General features: G+C 41.3%; 1 protein-coding gene across 4 annotated transcripts; it reads right to left on the bottom strand.

The window, feature by feature from the left end:
- Positions 1-17211: 17211 nt before the first annotated feature.
- On the bottom strand, positions 17212-19798 carry kcns2 (potassium voltage-gated channel modifier subfamily S member 2). 4 transcript variants are annotated; one of them, XM_086154797.1, is made up of 3 exons: positions 19464-19795; positions 18029-19292; positions 17212-17933 (listed from the first exon to the last, which is right to left on the bottom strand). In XM_086154797.1, exons 2-3 carry the CDS (start codon positions 19194-19196, stop codon positions 17806-17808), a joined length of 1296 nt encoding a protein of 431 aa, XP_086010923.1. In that variant the 5' UTR covers positions 19197-19292; positions 19464-19795; the 3' UTR covers positions 17212-17805. The 4 variants fall into 4 exon arrangements, with proteins under 4 accessions (XP_086010923.1, XP_086010924.1, XP_086010921.1 ...); XM_086154798.1 differs by having other exon boundaries at positions 17212-17927; XM_086154795.1 differs by having other exon boundaries at positions 17212-19292; positions 19464-19798.
- Between the last annotated feature and the right edge of the window lie 2417 nt (positions 19799-22215).

Below are 22215 nucleotides of genomic sequence, written 5' to 3'. Positions count from 1 at the left end.
TCTGGAATCAATACTGTCCCTCAATCTTTGAATATGTATATTTAGTTTTTTTCCCATCAAATTTAGAAACAAAACACATCCACTTCTGACTTGTTTTCAGATCCATCTCAATCTAATTCTTACTTCTTGAAGAGAAACAGGACCAAAAACAATACGTCGTTAAGTCTTGGAATTTATATGGAATGTATGTCAAGTCTGTTCTTATGATTAGGTCTGACTGCTCGATTCATCAATAATCCAAATAAATGTACTTTTCCATTTTTTGTTGATGGAGAGAGAAATGAACCAAATGTTTTGAACAAGAATGGTTGAAAAGAGCGAGAAACCAAGTCCCTTTCAATATTAAACACCAAACTTAAAACCATCAGGATCCGGCAAACTATAAAACAAATTACGTATTCAGAATTATGAATAAAGTAAAACATGAACTACTATTGAAGAAAATCCAAAAGATTTTCCAAATCATAGAAGGGCAGCAAAACCTGAAGGGAACAGACGTGCTTAAAAAACAAATGAAAAAAAAAAGTCAGGGCAGACAAAATAGAACAGATATGATAAGAAATTTAACACATGCGGGCCTCTCAATTCATCATCCAACAAATGTTGAAACAAATTGCATGCCTGGGAGGGACGTTAGTTGTGCTCAAGAGCTGCGTAAACAGTTTTACAATGCATGTGTTTCACGTGCATATTGATATTCTGGGTTTGGTTCATACTTTCAACATCTACTTTGTAATATTGGAATTATAACTCGAGCGAAGTTGGTAGAAAATGTCTTGATTAATCCTCAATTTTCCAAGCTCATCATGCCAAGATTTTGCTGGATGAATTTTCTTCCCAAAAGTTAAAAAAAATAAATTGACATATTTAATACCCAAAGGAAGCGCTAGTTCATCCTCCAACTTTCATGAATTCACCTAAACTCAAAAACAACAGCATGCAGTTTTCCCCACTCAGTTGTGCGTGGTAAATCACTGTTGGCAATGGCAAAACAAAGGACATTCCCAGCAAACTAGATTTATCAAAACCAAAGGAAGTTGTCATATAACTCGTCTAAGTTATATAAATTATTCTAAAAAGCACTTGGAAATAGCCATGTGTCCTGGTTTCCATTGAGCAGTCAGTCAAAGATGCTGGTTATGGTGGGGCTTGAAGAGTCAAAGGTGGTGGGGTCAGCGCTCTGGTCCAAGGATTGCGGATAGAGGCTCCTTATCTTAATCTCGGGCACTTTTACAATAATCTCTAGATGGTCTGGTGGGTGTGAAGTTTGGAAATGTCTTTGATTTTATGTGCTTGCATTCCTCGGGGGAACTCAACAATGACCTGGTCCAATTGTTTCAGGGTTTGCGGTGTGTGATTTGAAGCATGAGCGGATCCGATGAATTTGTGCTTAGCCACTTTTGTTCCCGGCCCACTGTTGTAAATATTACAATGTTATTCTTAAAACCTTTTATTAACCGCTTACTCAAGGTGTAGCAGTACTTAATAGACTAGAACCAGGACCTGGTTTGGACCCTAAAGTGCACTGGTCTTCATAAAGCGCAAAACTAAAACATTTAACTTGAAGTATTGATTTTATCTCAGTCCAGTGCTGTACTACATGGTGGTATGAATCTGACATCCATAATTATTTGATCTTATTTTACAATTATTTTGGCTGTCGGGCTACATTTCTTATTTCCTTTTTATGGACGGGCCAACTAGGTATGTAAATCGAAGAAAATGAAAATTGCAATTTAAATTTTGAATTTTTTTGCCATTTTATTTCAACTTTAAAATCATTATTGATGATATAAATGCACCAACATTATTTTGTAAGTAATCGTCCATACAAAATTAAACAAAAGGAAAAAAATAAAGAGTTTCTAATCTTAATATTGATTGAAAATACTTTTCAAAATATTCAAAGAAAATTGTTTGGCGGACTGGTTAAAAAGGCAAAACAGACCGGATGTTGCCCGCAGGCTGTAAAATGCCCAGGTCTGATATAGATATATATAGATATGTTTTTCCTTTGTAAAATCTCAAATGAAAAATAGGGTTCTGTTTCTCTTGTAAATTCCAGTGCGCAGACAAGTTATCCTTTCAAGTCAAAATTTTGATAAATTCAAACCTTTACTGACAGCCTCTTTGTGAGCTGATTAATACTGTCCAAAACATTAAAACGCACTTATAGGTCTGCTGAAAATGTCATAACCATGGCTAGAAGATGAAGTAGTTTGATGTCTGCGGTGGAGTTTTCTCTGGCTTGGCTGCCCGGGTTCAAGTTGTTAAGGTGTTGGACAACAAACTTGTGCTTTCTGTGGCTTTCTGTGGCCGATCTGCGAGCCGTAAATGGCTGACCAGGCAGATGGCTGAAACAACCAATCAATCCCTGAAAGGCTTTTGCAGCTTTCCTGAGCAGCCCATTAAAGTCGGAAAGCGGACATCCATCCAACTCCAGACAGCGTGTTGATAGCCATGGAAAAGCACTGACAGTCTGTGCCATTTTAACGTCGATAATTCTTCAGATCTGCACGGACTCCTAGAAATCAGCTGCCCCACATTTCTTCCTTAATGAGCCTCCGCATGCGGTCTGTGTTGAAGGAACCGGTTAACTGACTGTGACGTGTTAGTCTATAGAGCGTGATTGTGTTTAGTGTTTATCTGCCGCACCCACATGTTTCAGCCTTGTGCGCTAACTGACCCGCGAAAACGTATTTTCTATTCTGCATATACCTGGGTATTGTTATATTAAGCCCTGTGTGCAAGTCAGAGATCCCAATTATGACCACAACAAAATTAGATGCCAAGTGGTTATATCTATTCAGCATGCAGTAGTTTTTGTACCCTTTTTTTCCCCCCGAAGGCATGAGCCAGTCCCTGTCTGGCATTTGGATCTGTACTGTAACACATGCAAGAAATCTAAAATCAACTGAGGAAGACCAGACCAAACCACAGAGCAATTGTAACAGTTACAAAACAGAATTATGACTGAATGATTACACATAGCTGACTTTTTTTTTCTCTCTTTTTTTTTTTTTGTGGGACCGGACATTTCAAATGTATCAAGGAAATGTGCGTGGTTTAAATAACAAGTCCAATTCATATCTAGGAAATATACTGTATCATTGAATTAGCCAACCTGAAACTCTGGCATGTTTATTTCATTGTAAGATGTATTTTAATGAATAGGGGTCACTCTGTTTGGAATTGTCTCAAACACTCAAAGATGTTATTGGTTGCTTTAAAAGCACCGTTTACCTTTTATAAAAAAAATGTCAGTATCCAGCTTTTGTAATTTTAACTTCATAATTTTTCCAACGTGTTTGGAACTGTGTTAAAGACTCGGATCTTGGACGATGCTGTATTTTCGGTTTTGCACCTTGTTCTACTTATCTAGACGTGACATCCCTTCCGTCTGTTTCTTGAGTTTGTCTTCTGTTCTGCTTTAGTGCTCAGCTTTTGGTCTTTGTGTTTTTACCAGCTCTCAAGCATTGCTTTTCTTTCTAAATAAATATTAATCTCATTCCTTCTGTCCTATTCAGACCTCTTTTACAAATGGCACCTCTGTTAATAAAATAATTATAAGTGCAGTTGGAGAAAAAACACCTAATACAAAATAGCCAAATAAGATAATTTCATTGAAAGAGCCTTAAATGCAGTGGACTGCATCCTTATTGGCCACAAATCCCCATGTTTCCTGTTTCCTAGATCATTCATTTTATTATTTTATTATATTACTCTGTGACCCAATACTTAGGCAGTATCATACATTGAATTCTTTCCTTCATCGACCTTTTGCCCTTGTTGACCTGGAACTTGGGCCCTTATCTATCCCATCCATTCCAGAGCATGTGGAATAGTATTTTATGGTTTGTATTGATCATGAAGTGTGGAAGTTGTTTCTGACGTTCAATACCGTCCAGTGCCCTCCAGTTAAAAACCAGGAGTTCAATAAGTGCATTGACACTTATTGAACTCCCGATGACTCCATTGGCTGTTTATTTATTGATATAATTAGACTGTCAGTCAGGCTGACATGTCAGGCTGACATGCCTGATAAAATTTTATTTTAACTTACTGGCTCTCATTTAGTAACACATTTCCAAGGAGATAAAAAAGGGTTTTATACTATAAGAGGATGTGCCTTTATTACACAAGGTTTGATGAATTGACTTTAACTGGCAAAATCAAAGGCATTGATTTTTGCCTGATCAGATTTCTTTCATGGAAGTTATCAACACAGCGCTTCGAGAATAATTGATATACTGACGAGCCAGCAGCATATTTACTCATCAATTCTTTTTCCAGGAATGATGAATTCGACCTCTAAACTGTTCGGATTTTTGTACATTTGCAATCACTACAAACTGAGACGTTGGGAAAATAAAGCTGAGTACAAAGTTAGATTAGTGACAAAAGTACAATGCTTTTTTTGACGGTTCATTTATGTTTTAATCTGTTTGGCGCTTTTGTATTTATCTGATATATTTTTTTCATTATTGTTATTTGTTTTTGAGTCGTAATAGATCAGCAATGACCATGCAAAATATTCAGTTTTGGTTCTGGCGCTGTCATCTTTCAAACAAGTAGCATGGCAATCCATTTAAAATAACAAATGGAAGGCAAAACATGAACTATCTCTGCATAATTTATTCTCCAGTTCCTCTGATTTTGTTCTTGTCTTTCATCGTTGTGCAAAAAATAATACCGTTTATCATTTTTGTTTGATCAAACATCTGCACCATCCATGTAATTATTGCATAATAATATAATATACATTGATTTATTTCAAGGATTGCTCTGTCTTATTGACTTCATTGAAAGTTGTCTGTCAGTTTTGTGTAGTGACCTATCTATCACACCCACAAGTTTCATCATCACACAGATGTAACTTGTGTAAGCAATTCAATTTATGAAACTGAAGGCAAATGCTTTGGGGGAGTTATTCAATTTTCTTGTCTACCACAGCTCTCCGTTGTGTCAATATTTTATTTTATTTTATTCTGTTTCCATTTATTTTGATGCATTTTTCATATTATCATATTGATTAATTTTGTCTCATTTGCATTGCGGCTACATTTCCTCTTGTTTATTATTATTATTTGATAACTTCTCAAAATTCAAGGGTGAGAGACTCATCCCTAAGCAGCCATTTTCCAAATTCTGCCTCCATTTTGATCTCACAAACCCACCTATAAATATTAGTGACTGTATCTGTCATGCTATCACAGTGATTGCAGACAGAAATAAAATCAGAAAGTCAGACACCAGCCGAGGTTCTCAAAACTGCAGCCGTGCAGTTCTTGACGCAGGAGATCCCAAATTTTCTTGCGACAAAACATTGGGAAGGGTGAAAATAATGCCAGTCACGTATTGTCATAGCTGTTAGCGAAGCCATATTTCTAAAATGAATTGCTATGCTGTCATGCACTTAAATCGTGCCTCTTTACCTTCAACTGAAAGCATGAAAATATTGATTCCATAAAATTGGTGTTCACTGAGAATAAATGAGATTCATCGCTTGAAAACAAAGTCATTTCATGGGATGAACTCTCTAACACTCTGGTCAACAGAACTGCAAAACGACCCAAAACATCACATTTTTAATTAATCTCAGAAACACAGGAAAATAATTACAGGTCCAGTGATGGATTTGTTGTTCCATTAGATGACTTTCCCCTTGTGGCCAACTGCAGGCGACGAGAGGAACAAAACAAAACTATTTGTCTCTTTCTGCTGGAAAAATGCGATATGATGTATATAAGACAAAATTCTTTGGCCTCCCTGTGATGGACCTCATCAGTGATGGAAGGACATTAGCTCCACATGCCCTCAGATAAGATTCTTTCAGTCTATCTTGGTGGCTGGAGGCTCCCCCCGGGCAGAAGCAAACTAATACAGGCCTGTGGATAAAATAAAATCTGTTTCCTGCCTGACTGATGGAATATGGGCTTTTCCTGGCATTCATAACAGAGAAGGCTTTCTGAGGAAATATCAACCATCAATCATAATCTCCAGAACACTGAGAGGCTCAATTAATGGTGACCTTATGTGTGAAAGTGAGCACTCCTTCACTGTCTGCGTATGAATTTTTATTTTTGTGCGTAAGAGCATAAACAGGCGATAAGGTCTTTCAAACTATGTATTCCTGCCACGCCGCCCAACAGGACAGCAGCGGAGTCTACCCTTTGGCGCGAGGAATGTTGCAGTGACATGTAAACGAAAAAGGAAATCCCCGCCACCCGATTTGCCGAGACAGTGTCGCCCTGTCCTGTGATTTCAAAAGTTAGGACGGGGGCTTCCCAAGAGTCCCTCTCAAGGTGGGTAGCTCTCCAAGGGCACCAAAGGTTGTATTGCTGTCTTCAGTCCACTGCACTCTCCATAACCTTCTGATAACGCTGCTGTATGTGCATCACTGCACACACAGATGTGACTGGAATTCAAACACATTTCAAGGCTTATCAAAAACCAGCACATGCATTTTCAACTTTGTGCAAGCTGACAAAGCACAGGGTCTCTAAGTAACACTTGCTTATGCAATTTTGCTGGAAAGGAGTTGACCAGACTAATATATCAGATGCGTCTGATAAAAATCTTTCACCCTTACCCTTACCCTTTTTTCCTATGAAAAACCTACAGAAGTGCCATTCGAAACTTAAAATGTGTCAGTTTCTTCCCGCAAAGGACTTAACTTTGTGTTAAAGCTAAGTTAATGCAAAATTGTGTGGTAAGTGTAGGTTCTTTCAGTGACACACAATTTCGTTAAGTTTGGGGTCATGTGTCTGTCTTGAGAAATAGCATTTATATGGAGCCATCATTAAATAATTTCCCAATATTGATACAGGTAAGAGCCCATGTAAAATTATAATAGTCACGGTGAAGAGACATATCAGTGTTCCATGCTCACATGAGAGAATTGTTAACTCACGGGAAGCCTTAATGATACATAATGAGGAGTCATTTGTCTTTCTTCTTCTTTTTCCCAGATTCACAACCCTGTGGCCTCCAGTCAAGAGGATAATGAAGAACAAAAGGCAGACTCGCCCAACTGCTCTGCTTTTCATCTTGTGCTGCTGAAACACCCAGATCCCCCTCATAATTCCTCAAGTGAATCGATTCTAATTCTAAATTCTGTTTTTTTTTCTCCTTTAACAGCTGTTAGACAAAGTTGGTCGATCATATAAACTGCACGTCCTTGGCACTGCATCCATCCATTGATGGATGGTTGGATGGATGGATGGATGGATGGATGGTTGGACTTATGGCTTGCTGGTCATTTTTGACAATTTTGATGGAAGTTACAAAGTGCTGACGTATATATGCCAGCTATAAAAGCTTGAGTCTCAATAAGAAGGCAAACATGAGCGTGTGAATGCAAGTTGGTGTTACATGAAACCTCACAGTCTGAGAGAAAACAGGCTCAAACATATCATCCCAGCTGTGCTCACAAACAGGCAAGGCATCAACTTTGTGAAGATCACCGTTTAAATAATTGCATAAAGTGACAGTGTAGTGGGAACAAAATGTCACAATGCTCGATTAACAATGACGCAAAACAAAGGCATTTAGGCTCAATAATTCTGAGACGATAATTGGGTTGAGAATTACACTTTATCCATTTGCCATCTGTTGTCCCTATTTGAAAATCAGGCTCGGAATGACGCTTATTTAAACCAAAACCGAGTACACACGTCAGATTTCAACTAAAACGAGTAACCAAGGTGGGTCAAGTTAAATTCCCAAAAAAGAATGTAAAGGGATTGAAATTGAAATATGCTTTTGCTTTACTGTCCTCGTTATCCCCGCTATATGTTTGTCCTTAAATACTAAATGGCTCTTTGATTTGTGTTCTAAGACTGATTAATAGATAACGCGGTATAAGTATTCTTTAACTTGAAAAAAAGCTTGCCGTCAGCCATGGGTAGTGACCAATCATAATCTTCCGAGACAACCATCAGGCCCCTTTCGCATGAACGCCTGCATTGTCTCAAGCACAAGCTAACCTGGGATTAGCACAAATGAAAAACACATTGCCGAGCAGAGAGTGCCAAGCCTGAGCTCAGTTTGTTGCCATAATCAGTTCTGTTAAGACAGTGTAGTCCCACTGGATTGGCTGCAGCACTTTGCATTGTATAATTCAAATACTTAGCGGATCTCGAAGGCAATTAACCACAGAGACAAGGTGAAGCACAGCAATTATTACAAATAAGGCAATTATCACCATTCCCCAATTCTACAGGGGAAAAATGCAGCCCTTAGTATTTAGCAACTTGATGATCCAGGGAGATAAATAGAGATAGTAGAAAGCTGGAGACTGGAACAGGGCGATGGTGGAGTAGAGGCGATGTTCATTTTAGAATTATGTTGCAATATTACACTATACTCAACAATTCCATTTTTAACCACAATAACTTGTGTTGTGTATATGTGTGTGTGCGCGTGTGTGTTTTCCTGCCATGTGTTTGGTTTTGTTGTTGCTTGTTTTGTTTTTTTTTCCTGCTCCGTCTCCTCTCGAATAGATTGGAAACATTCATTTCTCACTGCAACGTGGCCTCGACTGGGATGACTCATTCAACATTTGCAGCAGTGGATGTTTGAGGGTCGGAGGCAAAAAACAAATTAAAAAGTGCAACAACTCTATGCAAGACACTTGGAATCATGTCTTGTAAACAGAAATAGGGCACCTCAGAGAAGGGGTTCGTCAAGTGGGGGCCCGGGACCAATTGGGGCATTGCAAAATACCAGTGCGGTGTTCCTGAGATCATTCTCAGTAGTAAAATATTCAATTGTAGCCCCTGTGATAGAAGATGAATTTTAAAAAATGGTCCATTATACTTGTTTTTGGTAAAAGACACAATTAAATTTGTTGTAATAGTTAGTCAGCACAAGTTATTTCTTTCCCCTTAGAATTATAAATATATATATATATGTATACACACACACACACACACACAGTGGAGGAGAACAAGTATTTGATACACTGCTGATTTTTCAGCTGTTCCCACATGTAGAGGTCTGTAATTTTTATGATAGGTACTCTTCAACTGTGAGTAACAGAATCAAAAATAAAAATCCAGAAAACCACATTGTATGATTTTGAAGTAATTAATTTGCATTTTATTGCATGACATAAGTATTTGATCACCTACCAACCATTAAGAATTGCAGCTCTTGCAGACATATTAGTTCTTCTTTAAGAAGCCTCCCTGTTCTCCACTCATTACCTGTATTTACTGCACCAGTTTGAACTCCTTACCTGTATAAAAGACACCTGTCCACACACTCAATCGAATAAACTCCAACCTCTCCACAATGGCCAAGACCAGAGAACTGTATTAGGACATCAGGGATAAAATTGTAGACGTGCACAAGGCTGGGATGGGCTACAGGACATTAGGCAAGCAACTTGATGAGAAGGCAACAACTGTTGGCACAATTATTAGAAAATGGAAGAAGGTCAAGATGACGGTCAGTCTCCCTCGGCCTGGGGCTCCATGCAAGATGTCACCTCGCGGGGCATCAATGATCATGAAGAAGGTGAGGGATCAGCCCAGAACTACACAGCTGGACCTGGTCAATGACCTGAAGAGAGCTGGGACCACAGTCTCAAAGAAAAACTATTAGTAACACACTACGCTGTCATGGATTAAAATCCTTCAGCACACGCAAGGTCCCCCTGCTCAAGCCAGCACATGTCCAGGCCCATCTGAAGTTTGCCAGTGACCATCTGGATGATCCAGAGGAAGAATGGAAGAAGGTCATGTGGTCTGATGAGACAAAAATACAGCTCTTTGGTCGAAATTCATTTCACCGTGCTTGGAAACTTTGGATGCTTTTCTTTTGGATGCTTTTCTGCAAAGGGGACAGGACGACTGCATTGTATGGGGATGGAGCCATGTATTTCAAGATCTTATCCAACAACCTCTTTCCCTCGGTAGGAGCCTTGAAGATGGGTCATGGTTGGGTCTTCCAGCATGACAATGACCCCAAACACACAGCCCAGGCAACTAAGGAATGGCTTTGTAAGAAGCATTTCATGGTCCTGGAGTGGCCTAGCCAATCTTCAAACCTCCAATAGAAAATGTTTGGAAGGAGCTGAAAGTCCATATTGCCCAGCAACTGCCCCGAAACCTGAAGGATCTGGAGAAGATCTTTATGGAGGAGCGGGCCAAAATCCCTGCTGCAGTTTGTGCAAACCTGGTATAGAACTACAAGAAACATCTGATCTCTGTAATTGCCAACAAAAGTATCTGTACCAAATATTAAGTTCTGTTTTTGAAATGTATCAAGCACATATGCCATGCAATAAAAAACAAATGAATAAATTACAAATCATACAACGTGATTTTCTGAATTTTTGTTTTAGATTCCGTCACTCACAGTTGAAGAGTATATGATAAAAATCACAGACCTCAAATGCTTTGCAAGTGGGAAAACCTGAAAAATCAGCAGTGTATCAAATACTTGTTGCCCCCTCTGTATATGTACAGGAGTGTCTAAGAAAATTAGAATATTGTGATAAAGTTCTTTATCTTCTGTATGCAACTAAAAAAACAAAAATTACTTTTTCATGATATTGTGACATTTGAGATAGGATTTTTGAGTTTTATTAAGATGTAAGCCATAATCACCAATATTAAAATAATAAAAGGCTTGCAATATTTCAGTTGATTTGTAATGAATCCAGAATGTATGACATTTTTGTTTTTGTAATTGCATTACAGAAGATAAAGAACTTTATCACAATATTCAAATTTTCTGAGACAGTCCTGTATATGTATATTTATACTCAATGTGGTAAATTATTCTAAAATCAGGATTTATCTCAATTTCTTCTGGAAGAAAACTCCAGAGTCTCTTGAGTTGTCTGTCATACTGGAGCATCCAATGGGGCACCATTATGTCTTTTAGACATTTTAGATACTCCTGTCAGGGCAATTTTGTTGTGCCCACCCCCGACTCCCCTTCTGAGTCCACTCTAATTGTTTCTATTTCACACAGTTCCGTTGTCCTTCACTTGTGCTCCCATTTCTTACTTTACTGGTGCAGGATCTGCTTTGTCATTCTGTCTTTTCTGTCCGGAGATTTCTTGGGTTTTTGAGGTATTGCAGATCTCATCAAATTGGTCTCAGGTGGAATGACAGCAAGGCCTTCACACAATGTCACACGAACCCATTCAAGCTATTCATGTCAAACTGTGTCCTTCATTCTGGAGGGACGCACAATCAGACACATAAGTGCAGAAACTGTACAAAAACAACATATGCTTAAAAGAAAAAACAAAGAAACGCCAACACATTAAACATGTGTATCTTTTTGCAAAGTCTCCTTTTGAATTTAAGGTTTTGATTTGTCTTCTTGAATCAGACCCTAAACAGCCATTCAAGTACAGTAATGGAGTCAGTATGCCTCTCTGTATTAACGGTAGAAGCATCACTTTCTGAACGATACCCGAGTCTGTTTAATCTGTGTTCATTTGGTATTTTCTGCCAAGACTCATGAAATGTTCATACTGTGAAAAGGTTTAATGGTGACTTGAAAAAGAGGCGAACCCAACAGACACTGAGCCCTTGGGAGAAGGGATGTTTATTAAATAAAACTGCAGACACATGATGTGACACAAGCCGAAAACTTTTCAGCTTCTTCTAAAGAAGTTACTTGACAAAACCGATATTAAGCAAACACAACTATGTTTCTGCTCACAGCTCGCTGGTATGCTTCTCCTCGCTAATACACTTGTCCACTCTCTGACTATCCAATCAGAGGGTGTGAATACACCGACGTTGCTGTTGCCTGCTAGAAGGCTTTGGATGTCGCCAACTCAAAATCTGATTGTTTGAAGCAACAGCGTCATCAACACTTATTTTGCGTAAAGGGCTAGCAGAGCTGATTTTGCAGCCCTCCCGTCCAGATTTCTTAGACTTTGACCCTGCAACAGATGATGGCTAAAATGAGATTGCTAAAATGCTTTAACATGAAAATGCATGTCTGGAAGCGGCACAAGGGAAAAACCTCTGAAAGGAAGTGAACAGACAATTTGGAAAAATGTAATAAGTATTCATGGGCAAAATAATTAAAATCTGTGATTCAGATATTTTTTTGGGGCCAGCAGAGAAGGCCTTGAAGGCCCTGCACTACCACGAGCCTGTCTGTATGTGTCCTCCATTAATGAAGGTTCAAAATGAGGAGCTACAGAGTAGAGTGTGTGTGTGTCTGTGTGTTTGTCCATTCTGTTACATGTCCCAAAAATGCCCCTGCACTCACGATGAAGATATTCTAGACAATCTCAGAAAAACCAGTTCGAAACATCTTTTCTTTCAGAGCTCATGTTCTGTGAAATAAATTTCTCAGCAGGAAGTAGAAAAGAAGCGCAAAGCCAGAAAAGGAATAATAAAATAATTCAAAAACCACAGCTTTGTTTTGAGAGGATACTCATGTTGATGCTCTGAAATGATCAGGATATTGCTTTGCTATCTGACAGTCTCTGCTTTTCTTCTCTCCTCTCCTGCTCTCCAGGGGTGGACCCTGTGGCGCTCGCAGACAAGCACCTCCTTCCATCATGTCTTGCTTCCTCTTTTTCATTCCTCTCAACAAGCTTGGGTCAAATCTACTTCACAAATCCACTTGTGAGCTGCCGCCAGCTAGACATTTAATCTTTTTTATCCACCACAAACACTTTGCTTATTATTAACACACACAGCGACTCCCAATGATTTATTATTACAAAATTGTTCATTTCCGAACAGAAAAGGGCCACTTGTACCCAGTGGGGGGAACATCAAGTCGGAGTTGTGGAGATTCTGCAGCAAATGTCCCTCCCCCTGCCTCCGCAAAGCGAGCCACTGCAGGCGGAGGCAGAAAGCTGCTTTAGCTGGGGTGTGAACTTTTTTTTTTGCTGGGAGGTGGAGAGCTACTGCGGCTGAGATAAGAATCTCAGTCACATCGTAAGCCTTGCATGCTACAACAAAGTAATGTAATCTCTGACCTACTTCAAAATAATCACACTTCCGTATTTTGATTAAAATAAAAGTAAATAAGTACACAAACACAGTTAAAAAGGAAGCAAGGAAACGTAAGAGCGTAGTTATTCTTTTACTATATTGATATGCATCTTCTAGAAACATCAGTTGTATGGTTGGGTTGATGGATCAGTTACTGTCATCTGAATTTAAACAATTGTATAATTTTGCTACGGGACCCTTTTAAAAGTTTAGAGTGATTACTGACAATGTAGTGTCGTGACCTGAGAATTAAGAAAAAAAAAAAGTGAATTCGATTTGCGTTTGTGCTGCCTGGACATTTGCCCAGGTTTAATTAATCCCAGAGGTTGTGCCCAGAATGCAAACTAAATAAATTGTCCCACATTCTGTTGCCTGTGACATTAAATTCTTTGAGAATCTGTTGTTGCCTGGGGAACAAAATTATTTTCATGAATTATTTCCTCCTCTCCCGTAATTGTCAAATTATCTTGGAGTGGGACAATAAAACCCGTAAAAGTAATAGTAAAACTTTTGCCGACACTGCAGGGCCGAGTTTTTTTCTGGTCTTAATGCCACAGTTTAAGTGTTTAATAGGTTGATGCCAAACCTAAAAAAGTCCTAACTTTAGACAGATTACATAATTTCCTGAGGCATTCCCTGCACGTATCCTCTATCACATCCTCTTCTTGCACTTAGAGAGGACTAAAATTTACAGGCTCACGTAATTAAAGTGTTTGCTTTTATCGCTGCCATCCTGCTGTTTCCATTGTATCGGGCGGTTTCAACGGGATACAATTTGAAGTTCACTTATAACACTGCAAATTCATGTTTGCAAGTTCATAAAGCTCACTAGTAAAAGGCATTTTATGAACTGCTCAATGTTGCTTTGGAACATTTTGTGCCATCCATTAATTTCCGATCTAAAAACAAAGTATCCATGCAGTCCATTGGATGAGTCTCTTAATGACTGCACTCTTAGGGCTGCTTAAAACAGAGGGCGGGTTAATGCTCCTGTTTGTCAAGGTTTAATGTCCTACAGAGATTCTTTCGATGATACACTTGGTACATATTTCTGATATTGGGACAGAAGACATTTTCCCTTTTTGGAGATTTTTTTTCAGGGGGAGGGGGTTAAGATACCCAAAGTGATTTCCGTCTAATCTTGCTCTGTCATTTAACAATATCATTTGTTTATGAAAAAGTAAGTAGTTCAGTTAAACACGATGAATTCTGTTTTAGCACAACAAAGAACAACTAATTGCCATTCTTTTCTGTTGCACCAGCACAGCTTTCCTCTCTTAAGGAGGTACAGATGCACAATATCATAATTCATGTTGTGTGGTCAGCAATCAAAACTACTTAATCCTCATATTGATAAAAAACATAATAATCAAAATGAAGATACTAGAAAAACACCAGAAATTATACCCTCTATCTCTTTGGGATTTTGCAGACATCCTATAATAATCTGTAGAGAGGTTTTGTTCCATATCAACAGCCTTGTGTACTTGCACCGGATCTGAAATGATAATTGGCTGTACCATGATGCATGTAATGAAAGGTTATTTTTGGAACGTTCAAAGCTCCAGATTGATAGGGAGGAGCAGATATTGGTGGAGAAAAAGAAATGAGCTCTTTGAAAGGATTCAATCCTACCAATGTGTTTAAAGTAAAGCCTTGTAGCAGCTTTCAGCAACACCATGGACTCACGTACAAGAGCAGACTTTTAATTTGTCTGCGTTAAATTGACCGGACATGATACACTTGTTGGCACGCTTTATGAGTACTTAATTTCTTGTCATGTGTTTTTATAGTCTCTCTCACAGGTACAGACAAATACACACACACACACACACAGACACACATGCAGGTACATAATCCATATTCATGTCCTTTCCTATTAATTTTGTTCACCTTGGGGTTGAAAGAAACCAAATTAATCCCAGTCATTCACCTTTTTTCAGGAAAAAGCATTCAACCATTTTTTTTATAAAGAATTAAACCCTACAAATAGAATATGGATAATCTTAAAAAGCAAGTTGGCTATTCCATATGAAACGAGCTCATCAAAAGCACCAGTTGCTTTTTTTTTTTTTTTTTTTTCCTTAGCCAAAAAGCTCAAAGAGTGGCGATGAAAAGAAATGACTGGTTGGACCATATCCAGTGTTTACAGGTGTGAAGGAGAATCTGTCCTGTAATGACCGTGGCTGCCATCTGTGCTCTGCTGCGCCTCAGACGGTACCTGGACTTCCCTTCCATCCATCGTCGCAGGGTAATGATGGAGGTGAGCCCAGGAACTGTATCCTCATCCTCAGGACTCAAAGTGACACAGCGTAGACTGATGATATTTCCCAAATTATCAAACCTCACCGCTGCATTTTCTTCTTTCAGTCACCTTCTAAAAACAATCCACATCTTCACCAAACCATGACCAAACATGCTCTTTTTGTTTTGTTTTGTTTTTGGTGCATAATTTGGTGCATATGTTTGAATGTCCCCAGCAGTCGCCGTGAACTCATTTAGAGAGTTTCCTTTCTTCTCTCTCATGGTGCTTTGAATGTTCTCCTAAGGGAAACGCTTTAGGTGTAAACAAGAGGAGTCTGATATAATTAGCTTCTGTGGGTAAACATTATTTCAAAAGATCTTCCCGCAGAGGTACCAGAAAAACAAGCAACAACACATGGCTTTCACACTACATTTACAAGTGTGCCTGACCTACTGTGTATAGAAGTGACTTCTATATGACTCTGTAAGTTTGCATTAATTCCCCCTGCCGCCCCTTGAATGAGTCCGAACTCTGTGTTTTAGTACTTTGACTACAAGTACATCCAAACTCAATGTTGAATTTTACAAGGTTGCTTTTACAAAGTAATACCATTGTTGTACTGTGTTGTTGGAGTTCAAACTTCTCCTGGCTGCAAACTTGTTGAAATTCTGCCTTGAGTCTGATGTGGCTGTTTAATTTGTAATACACACACATACACATTTCAATCCAGAGTACTTCAAATACTCCTTTCACTATAGTACTAGATGAATTTGATTGAATTTAAATGTACATATGCTCATGATTAATCATGATTAATCATACATGGGCCTAGTATCTGGATAATGTGAGGAGTTGATTAATTTTTGACTTGATGCCCTGTTGTTTTTTTGGTGTACGTTTTGTTTTTTGTTTTTTTTTGTCATTTATTCAGGATAGTTTGGCAATTGAACTGAATGATATAAATCTTTTGGGTTCTCAGTGCCAAAATATTACATTTTTAAGCATTCATTTGCAATGTTACTCTCTACAAATGAAGCCTGATACAACAAGCAGATTGGCAGGCATTAATATGAGCATTGTTATATGCAGATTTGACTTTAGCTTGGTTTAGAGAGGGGGAAAAAATGTTTTAATAATGTTTTTAGATAATCTTGAATAATTGGGTCAACATTTCAAGAAAGATGTTGTTGAGGGTATTATTCCCGACTGCAGGTTTTTTGGGGGGGCCTAAAGCACCACAAGCTCAGTCAATATCTGGAAATTCAAGTCACACCACAATGGCAGAGATAAGCAAGTAGTGCTGCAGGCCACAAATAAAAAGCTGCATTTTATATGAGGGGTGAAACCCATTTAAATTGTCAAGTGAGTTTTGGGTAACTAGGGGTCTAAAAATATAGGAGACAATAGATCTGCTCAAACCACGGACTCTCTGTATCAGGTGACTATCCTCTAAACAGAAATCAATACCTGTAAGTGAGTGCTCCCAGTTGAATTCTTGCAACCACATCCAGTAAGTGAGGGATTTCAAGACCAGAACCGAGTTTGAAAATACTCGTGGATGGTTTATAAAACCAAAGCGCCGGTCTCTGTCAGTCATATATTAAAAGACACGGCATGAGCAGGTGAATAATATGTAGAATGGAATTTGACCAATGGATAGTATGTTACCTCAGACCTTCGAACTACATAAACATGATGTATAATCAGCTTTATGATTCACCGAAAAATACAAAACCCTGTGTGCATCAGACAATTTATTAACGTATAGATTGATCAAGAGACCATCAGCGGCATGACAGGAGACCCCTCTTGAAATAAATATATTCAACATGTCAGTGCTCGATGGTTGTTGTTGTTCTGCCTGTCAGTGTTTGATCCTTGGTGTCAATCACTGTTAAAACCTCCCTTTACCCTCCCGGATCTCCATCACTTAGTCATACCAAAGACGCTTGTTTCGCGTGAAGAAGAATAAAAAAAAAGCTTTGTGAAGTATTTTTTGTTTAATACATTTTTTCCATACACATATCTGATGTCATCTTGTTGCAACAACACAATTACACACCAATACTCTTCCGAGAGCGAGCGAGCGAGAGAAAGAGATACAACTGGGTTCACTTCAGACATGTTTGCTCACAACAAAGAGGAATATAGTGTGACACACCATCAAGGACTGTAAACAGCTACAGCATTCTCTCTTTTATTGTTTTTTTTTCTTGTTTATTTGTTTGTTTGTTTTTAATTTTTAAATCAACAAATATTGTTTGCCTTTTTTTTTTTCTTCGAGTGCCACGACGGTAAACAGTTGGATATTACATTAAGTCTGTCTGGTGCATTTCTTGTTTTTATTCATTCTTCTTTTTTATTTATTTATTTTTTGTTGTTGTTTTTTTTTTTTTTTTCCCTCGACTGATTTGTTTTACTGCGCGGGGCAACAGAGAAGCGGACATCAGCCGCGGTGAGAGGCGGAGGTTTCAGCACCTTGGACAGCTCCCCGCGCTACCATCCCCGGGGTCACACCCGATTCAGTGCACGGATTCGCTCAAACTGTGTTCACTGGGTGAACTTCTGCTCATGTTAGACAAGCTCGCCATCAGCGACTTGACTTTGTGCGCGTAATAGTTCCTCAGGTTGACGGAGGGCACCTCCTTTATGTCCTCGTCGAAATCGCAGCTTCGCATCGCGATCTCCAGCTGCTTCTGTCTCTTGTAGAAGAGGGAGAATTTGTTGAATATGAGCGTGATCGGAAGCACAACGACTAAGATGCCCGCCAGGATGCACGCCGAGGCGGTCAGCTTACCGGCTATGGACAGTGGGACCACGTCTCCGTAGCCCACGGTGGTCATGCTGACGGTGGCCCACCACCAACACGCCGGGATGGTGGACAGATCCGGGCTGTCGTCTTTCTCCACCGTGTAGGCCATGACGGAGAAGAACGACACCCCGACGGCCAGGTAGAGGAGCAGGAGGCCCACTTCTTTGTAGCTGTTCCTGAGGGTGGCCCCCAGGGAGCGCAGCCCCGTGGAGTGGCGGGCCAACTTCAGGATGCGGAAAATCCTCATGAGCCGCAGCACCTGCGCGACGCGTCCCAGGTTGGCCAGCGCCGGGCTGCTCTTCACCACCAGGTTTATGAGCAGCGTCAGGTAAAAGGGCAGGATGGACACCAGATCGATGAGGTTCAGCGGGTGCTCGAAGAAGTGCAGGAGGTCGGGGGCCACGACGAACCTGGCGAGGAGCTCCAGGGTGAACCAGCCGATGCCGAAGTGCTCCACGGTCTCGAAACGGGGGTCCTCCTTGGGTCGGCCCTCGTCGTCCGGCAGAGCGAACTCGCTCATGCTGTTCATGCACATGGTGGCGATGGAGCCGAGCACGACCAGGATGGAGAGGACGCTGATGACGCGGCTGGCCACCGAGTAGCCCGGGTTGTCCAGCATCAGCCAGACGCGCCTCCGCGCGCTCCCGAGAATCTGCTTGTCAAACTTGGTGGCGTCGTTGTAAAACTCCAGCAACTCGTCGAAGGAGGACGTGGTGCTCCCCTCGTCGCTGCGATCGTCCCAATCCTCCCGGTCCTGGTCCATCTTCCGGCAGTGGTAGGTGCTGCTGCAGCAGGAGTCGATGAAGAACTCGTTGATGCCCCAGTACTCGATCTCCTGGCTGAAGGAGAAGATGCACAGCTCGGCCATGACGTGCAAGCGCCCCGTGTTGTAGAAATTCAAGACGTAGGGGAAGAGCGCAGGGTTCCTGTCGAAGTAGAACTCCTTCTCCGTGTCGTCGTAGTCGTCGCACAGCTCCAGGATGGACTCCTTGGACTGGCAGCGGAGGAGGCGGGCCAGCCGGGTCTCCGGGAAGCGGGACAGCGTGTCGGACTGGAGGCGCCTCTTGAAGCCGCCGACGTTGATGCAGATGGCGGCCGCGTCGTCGTCCACGGGAGCCCCGCCGCCCGGTTCCCCCGGGACCTGACCCGTCATCGTCTGGTGACACGGAGACAAAACGGACACGCGCACATGCACGGAAACAGAGAGCTGGGCTGTAGGGATCCGAGCCGACGTGAGACGAGAGATGCGCTTCAAGGAAACAACAAGTAAGAAGGGGAAATAATGATGATGATAATAATGATCATTATAAAACAAAAAAATTGAACAGTATGGACTTATTTTAACATTCATGTTTAAAACAAGCGTGTTTCCCTTTACTTACTGAGAATCAAAACGTGTTAAGATAAATAAACTACTTACTTTTTTTTAAAAAGCGAGCGGGTCACTGAATCCTCCCGCGGGGCTCTTCATCCTCCTCCCGCCTTGCGGGGACATGACAGAGGGAGGCGGTGCTGGTGCGGGGGGTTGCGGGCAACTTGTGATCCAGGAATCCGGGACTCGGGCTGATGCTCGCGGTGTTTGGGGGTGGGGGTGGGGGGGTTCACCACGATAGACGTTGGCACAGAAAACTACCACTGCCCCCTTCTATGCCCGGGGGCACGGTGCCCTCTCATCCTCACCCGGCTGCAGCAGCCGCGGGTTCCCGCATCCTCCTCCGTGCGCCGCAGGTTCACGGTCAAAAACCGAGCGCCATCGGATGTGATACACGCCCTGGCAGCGGCTTTTGTTTAAGCAGGAGGGGGGATTCCTCTCTCTCTCTCTCTCTCTCTCTCTCTCTCTCTCTCTCTCTCTCTCTCTCTCTGTTGCTGCGCAGCAACACGTAGCATCCCCCTCCACCCACCTACCTCCCCTGCACCGCCCACCCGGACTAGTTTCAGCTTCTCCGATCCGAGGGGACCGGCGCAGAGAATCCAAACGGCGGGGCGACATAAGAGATGACACCGGGGACTGAACAAATGACTAAATATAGCTCTCAGGCAGGAGGCAGAACCTTACTTCTACCAGGCTCCTCTGCCCTGGAACCATCTTCGAGGTGGACTCTTATCAGTCTCAGACTTCCAGTGTGTGTGTGTGTGTGTGTGTGTGTGTGTGTGTGTGTGTGTGTGGTCAGCAGTCAGGCCGGAGTTGAACATCAGTGTGTTCTCCACCCAAAAGGCCAGGGATCTCCCGTGGATGTTCTTCTCTGCCTGAATGCATCATCCATCCATCCATCCATCCATCCATCCATCCATCCATCCATCCATCCATTATCTATCACTGATCCTGCACTTATGGTTGCAGGGGGTGCTGGAGCCTATTCCAGCTGACATTGGGGTACAGGCGGGGGTACACCCTTGATGGGTTGCCAGTCAATCGCAGGGCCACATTTAGAGTCAAACAACCGTTCACTCTGTCATTCACACATAATGGGAATTTTTCCCATTTTTTCTCAATCAACCTTCTGCATGTACTGGGACTGTGGGCGGAAACAAGGCAACCCGCTTGGACACGGGGAGAATGTGCAAACTCCACAGAAAAAGGCCCCTCGTGGGAATCGTCTTTCATTATTATGATAATCATTTATCTAGATTATTGACCGGTGCAGGATATGTATGAGATCTGTGAGCTAGCGGTGAGTTGTGCTGTAGGTAGGATGGAGGAATTCAAGGTGGAGGTGAGAGTGCATCTGGGATCGACTCTGAGTCCCGTCTTGTTTGCGGTGGTGACGGACAGGCTGACGGATGAGGTTAGACAGGAATCTCCATGGACCATGATGTTTGCAGATGACATTGTTAGAAATTTAGGGAGGTGCAGGTGAGCTCTGGAAAGGAGAGGGATGAAGGTTAGCCGCAGCAAGACTGAATATATGTGTGTGACTGAGAGGCACGGGAGTGGAGTGGTGAGGCTACAGGGAGTGGAGATAAAGAAAGTGGTGGATTTGGAGTACTTAGAGTCAACAGTCCAGGGCAATGGAGAGTGTGGAAAAGAGGTAAAGAAACACACATTCAAGCAGGTTTGAAGGGCTGGAGAAAAGTGTCACGGGTAATGTGTGATAAAAGAGAACCAACCAGAATGAAAGAAACATGTACAAGACAGTGGTGAGTCAGTGGCATTGAGGAAAAAGATAGGAAGCGGAGCTGGAGTTTGCAGAGATGAAGATGTTGAGGGTCCCTTTTGGAGCGATGAAGATGCATAGTTTCAGGAATGAATCCTTCAGAGGGACAGGGTGTTAGATGTTTTTGGAGAAAATTGATTTAGAACATAAGCATTTCAGAAATGATTAAAATGATAATTATTGATCCTAATGTATAAGCTGCAGATATTCTATGACACAATAAATCAACCGATATATCTCTATCTCCTAACCCCTCTTGGTGCCCATGTACCCTCAAATTTGAGTTTCTCCTTTTCTCTTCTCTTCTGTGATGCGTCTCCTCTCCGATTTTCATAACTGGAAGTGTACAGTGTGACTTTGAGGAAACCAAGAGCTACCTCCGTCTCAATAGATCCAGATCTTTCCATCCTTGGCGCCCCATGTTTTCATCTATTCAAGTCAAACAACCTAATTTAACCTTCTCTTTTTCTTGTACATTCCTCCGAGCTGCAGTCGCCCAACGTTGGTACACATCTCATAAAATTAATTTACACCCAAGACACGGATATCATAAGCAATCTGTATATGATTTTTAATATCATACTCTATGTGATTTTGTTCATATGCCCTCTGCAGGTATCAGAGGTACAAACTGCAAAGCCAGAGAGAAAATTGCCTTTGTGATTTTGGGCTGCATGAATAAAAATAAAGTTGATTGTCATTTAAAAAAAAGTTCTATCATACAATATGATTGTCATCTACAAGGAAGTTTCACAGGAGCACAAGTAGTGGAGTGAATTATGCAGCAGACCGAAGATTGGGTTATTCGTTATCTTGCTGTGAATTCCTTTTGTCTGCCTTTGAGGTCATTGTAATGGTCTGACTCCTGGGGTCCTGAGCTCTGATAGCACCAGTTTGACATTTTGGACCCCATTAAACCACGTGGGAGTGATATTGAATGGCATAAACCAAAAAATGTAATGAAACATGTTCCAGAGACCTCTTTCATATTAGAGACTGGGAAGGCCAATTACTTGA

This window comes from Fistularia commersonii, chromosome 11 (assembly GCF_037954325.1).
Source record: "Fistularia commersonii isolate RoL2024-O1a breed Wild chromosome 11, RoL_Fcom_v1.0, whole genome shotgun sequence".
NCBI classification, from domain to species: Eukaryota; Metazoa; Chordata; class Actinopteri; order Syngnathiformes; family Fistulariidae; genus Fistularia; species Fistularia commersonii.
Note: the sequence above shows the minus strand (reverse complement) of the source record. Positions and strands in the feature narration are given on the sequence as shown.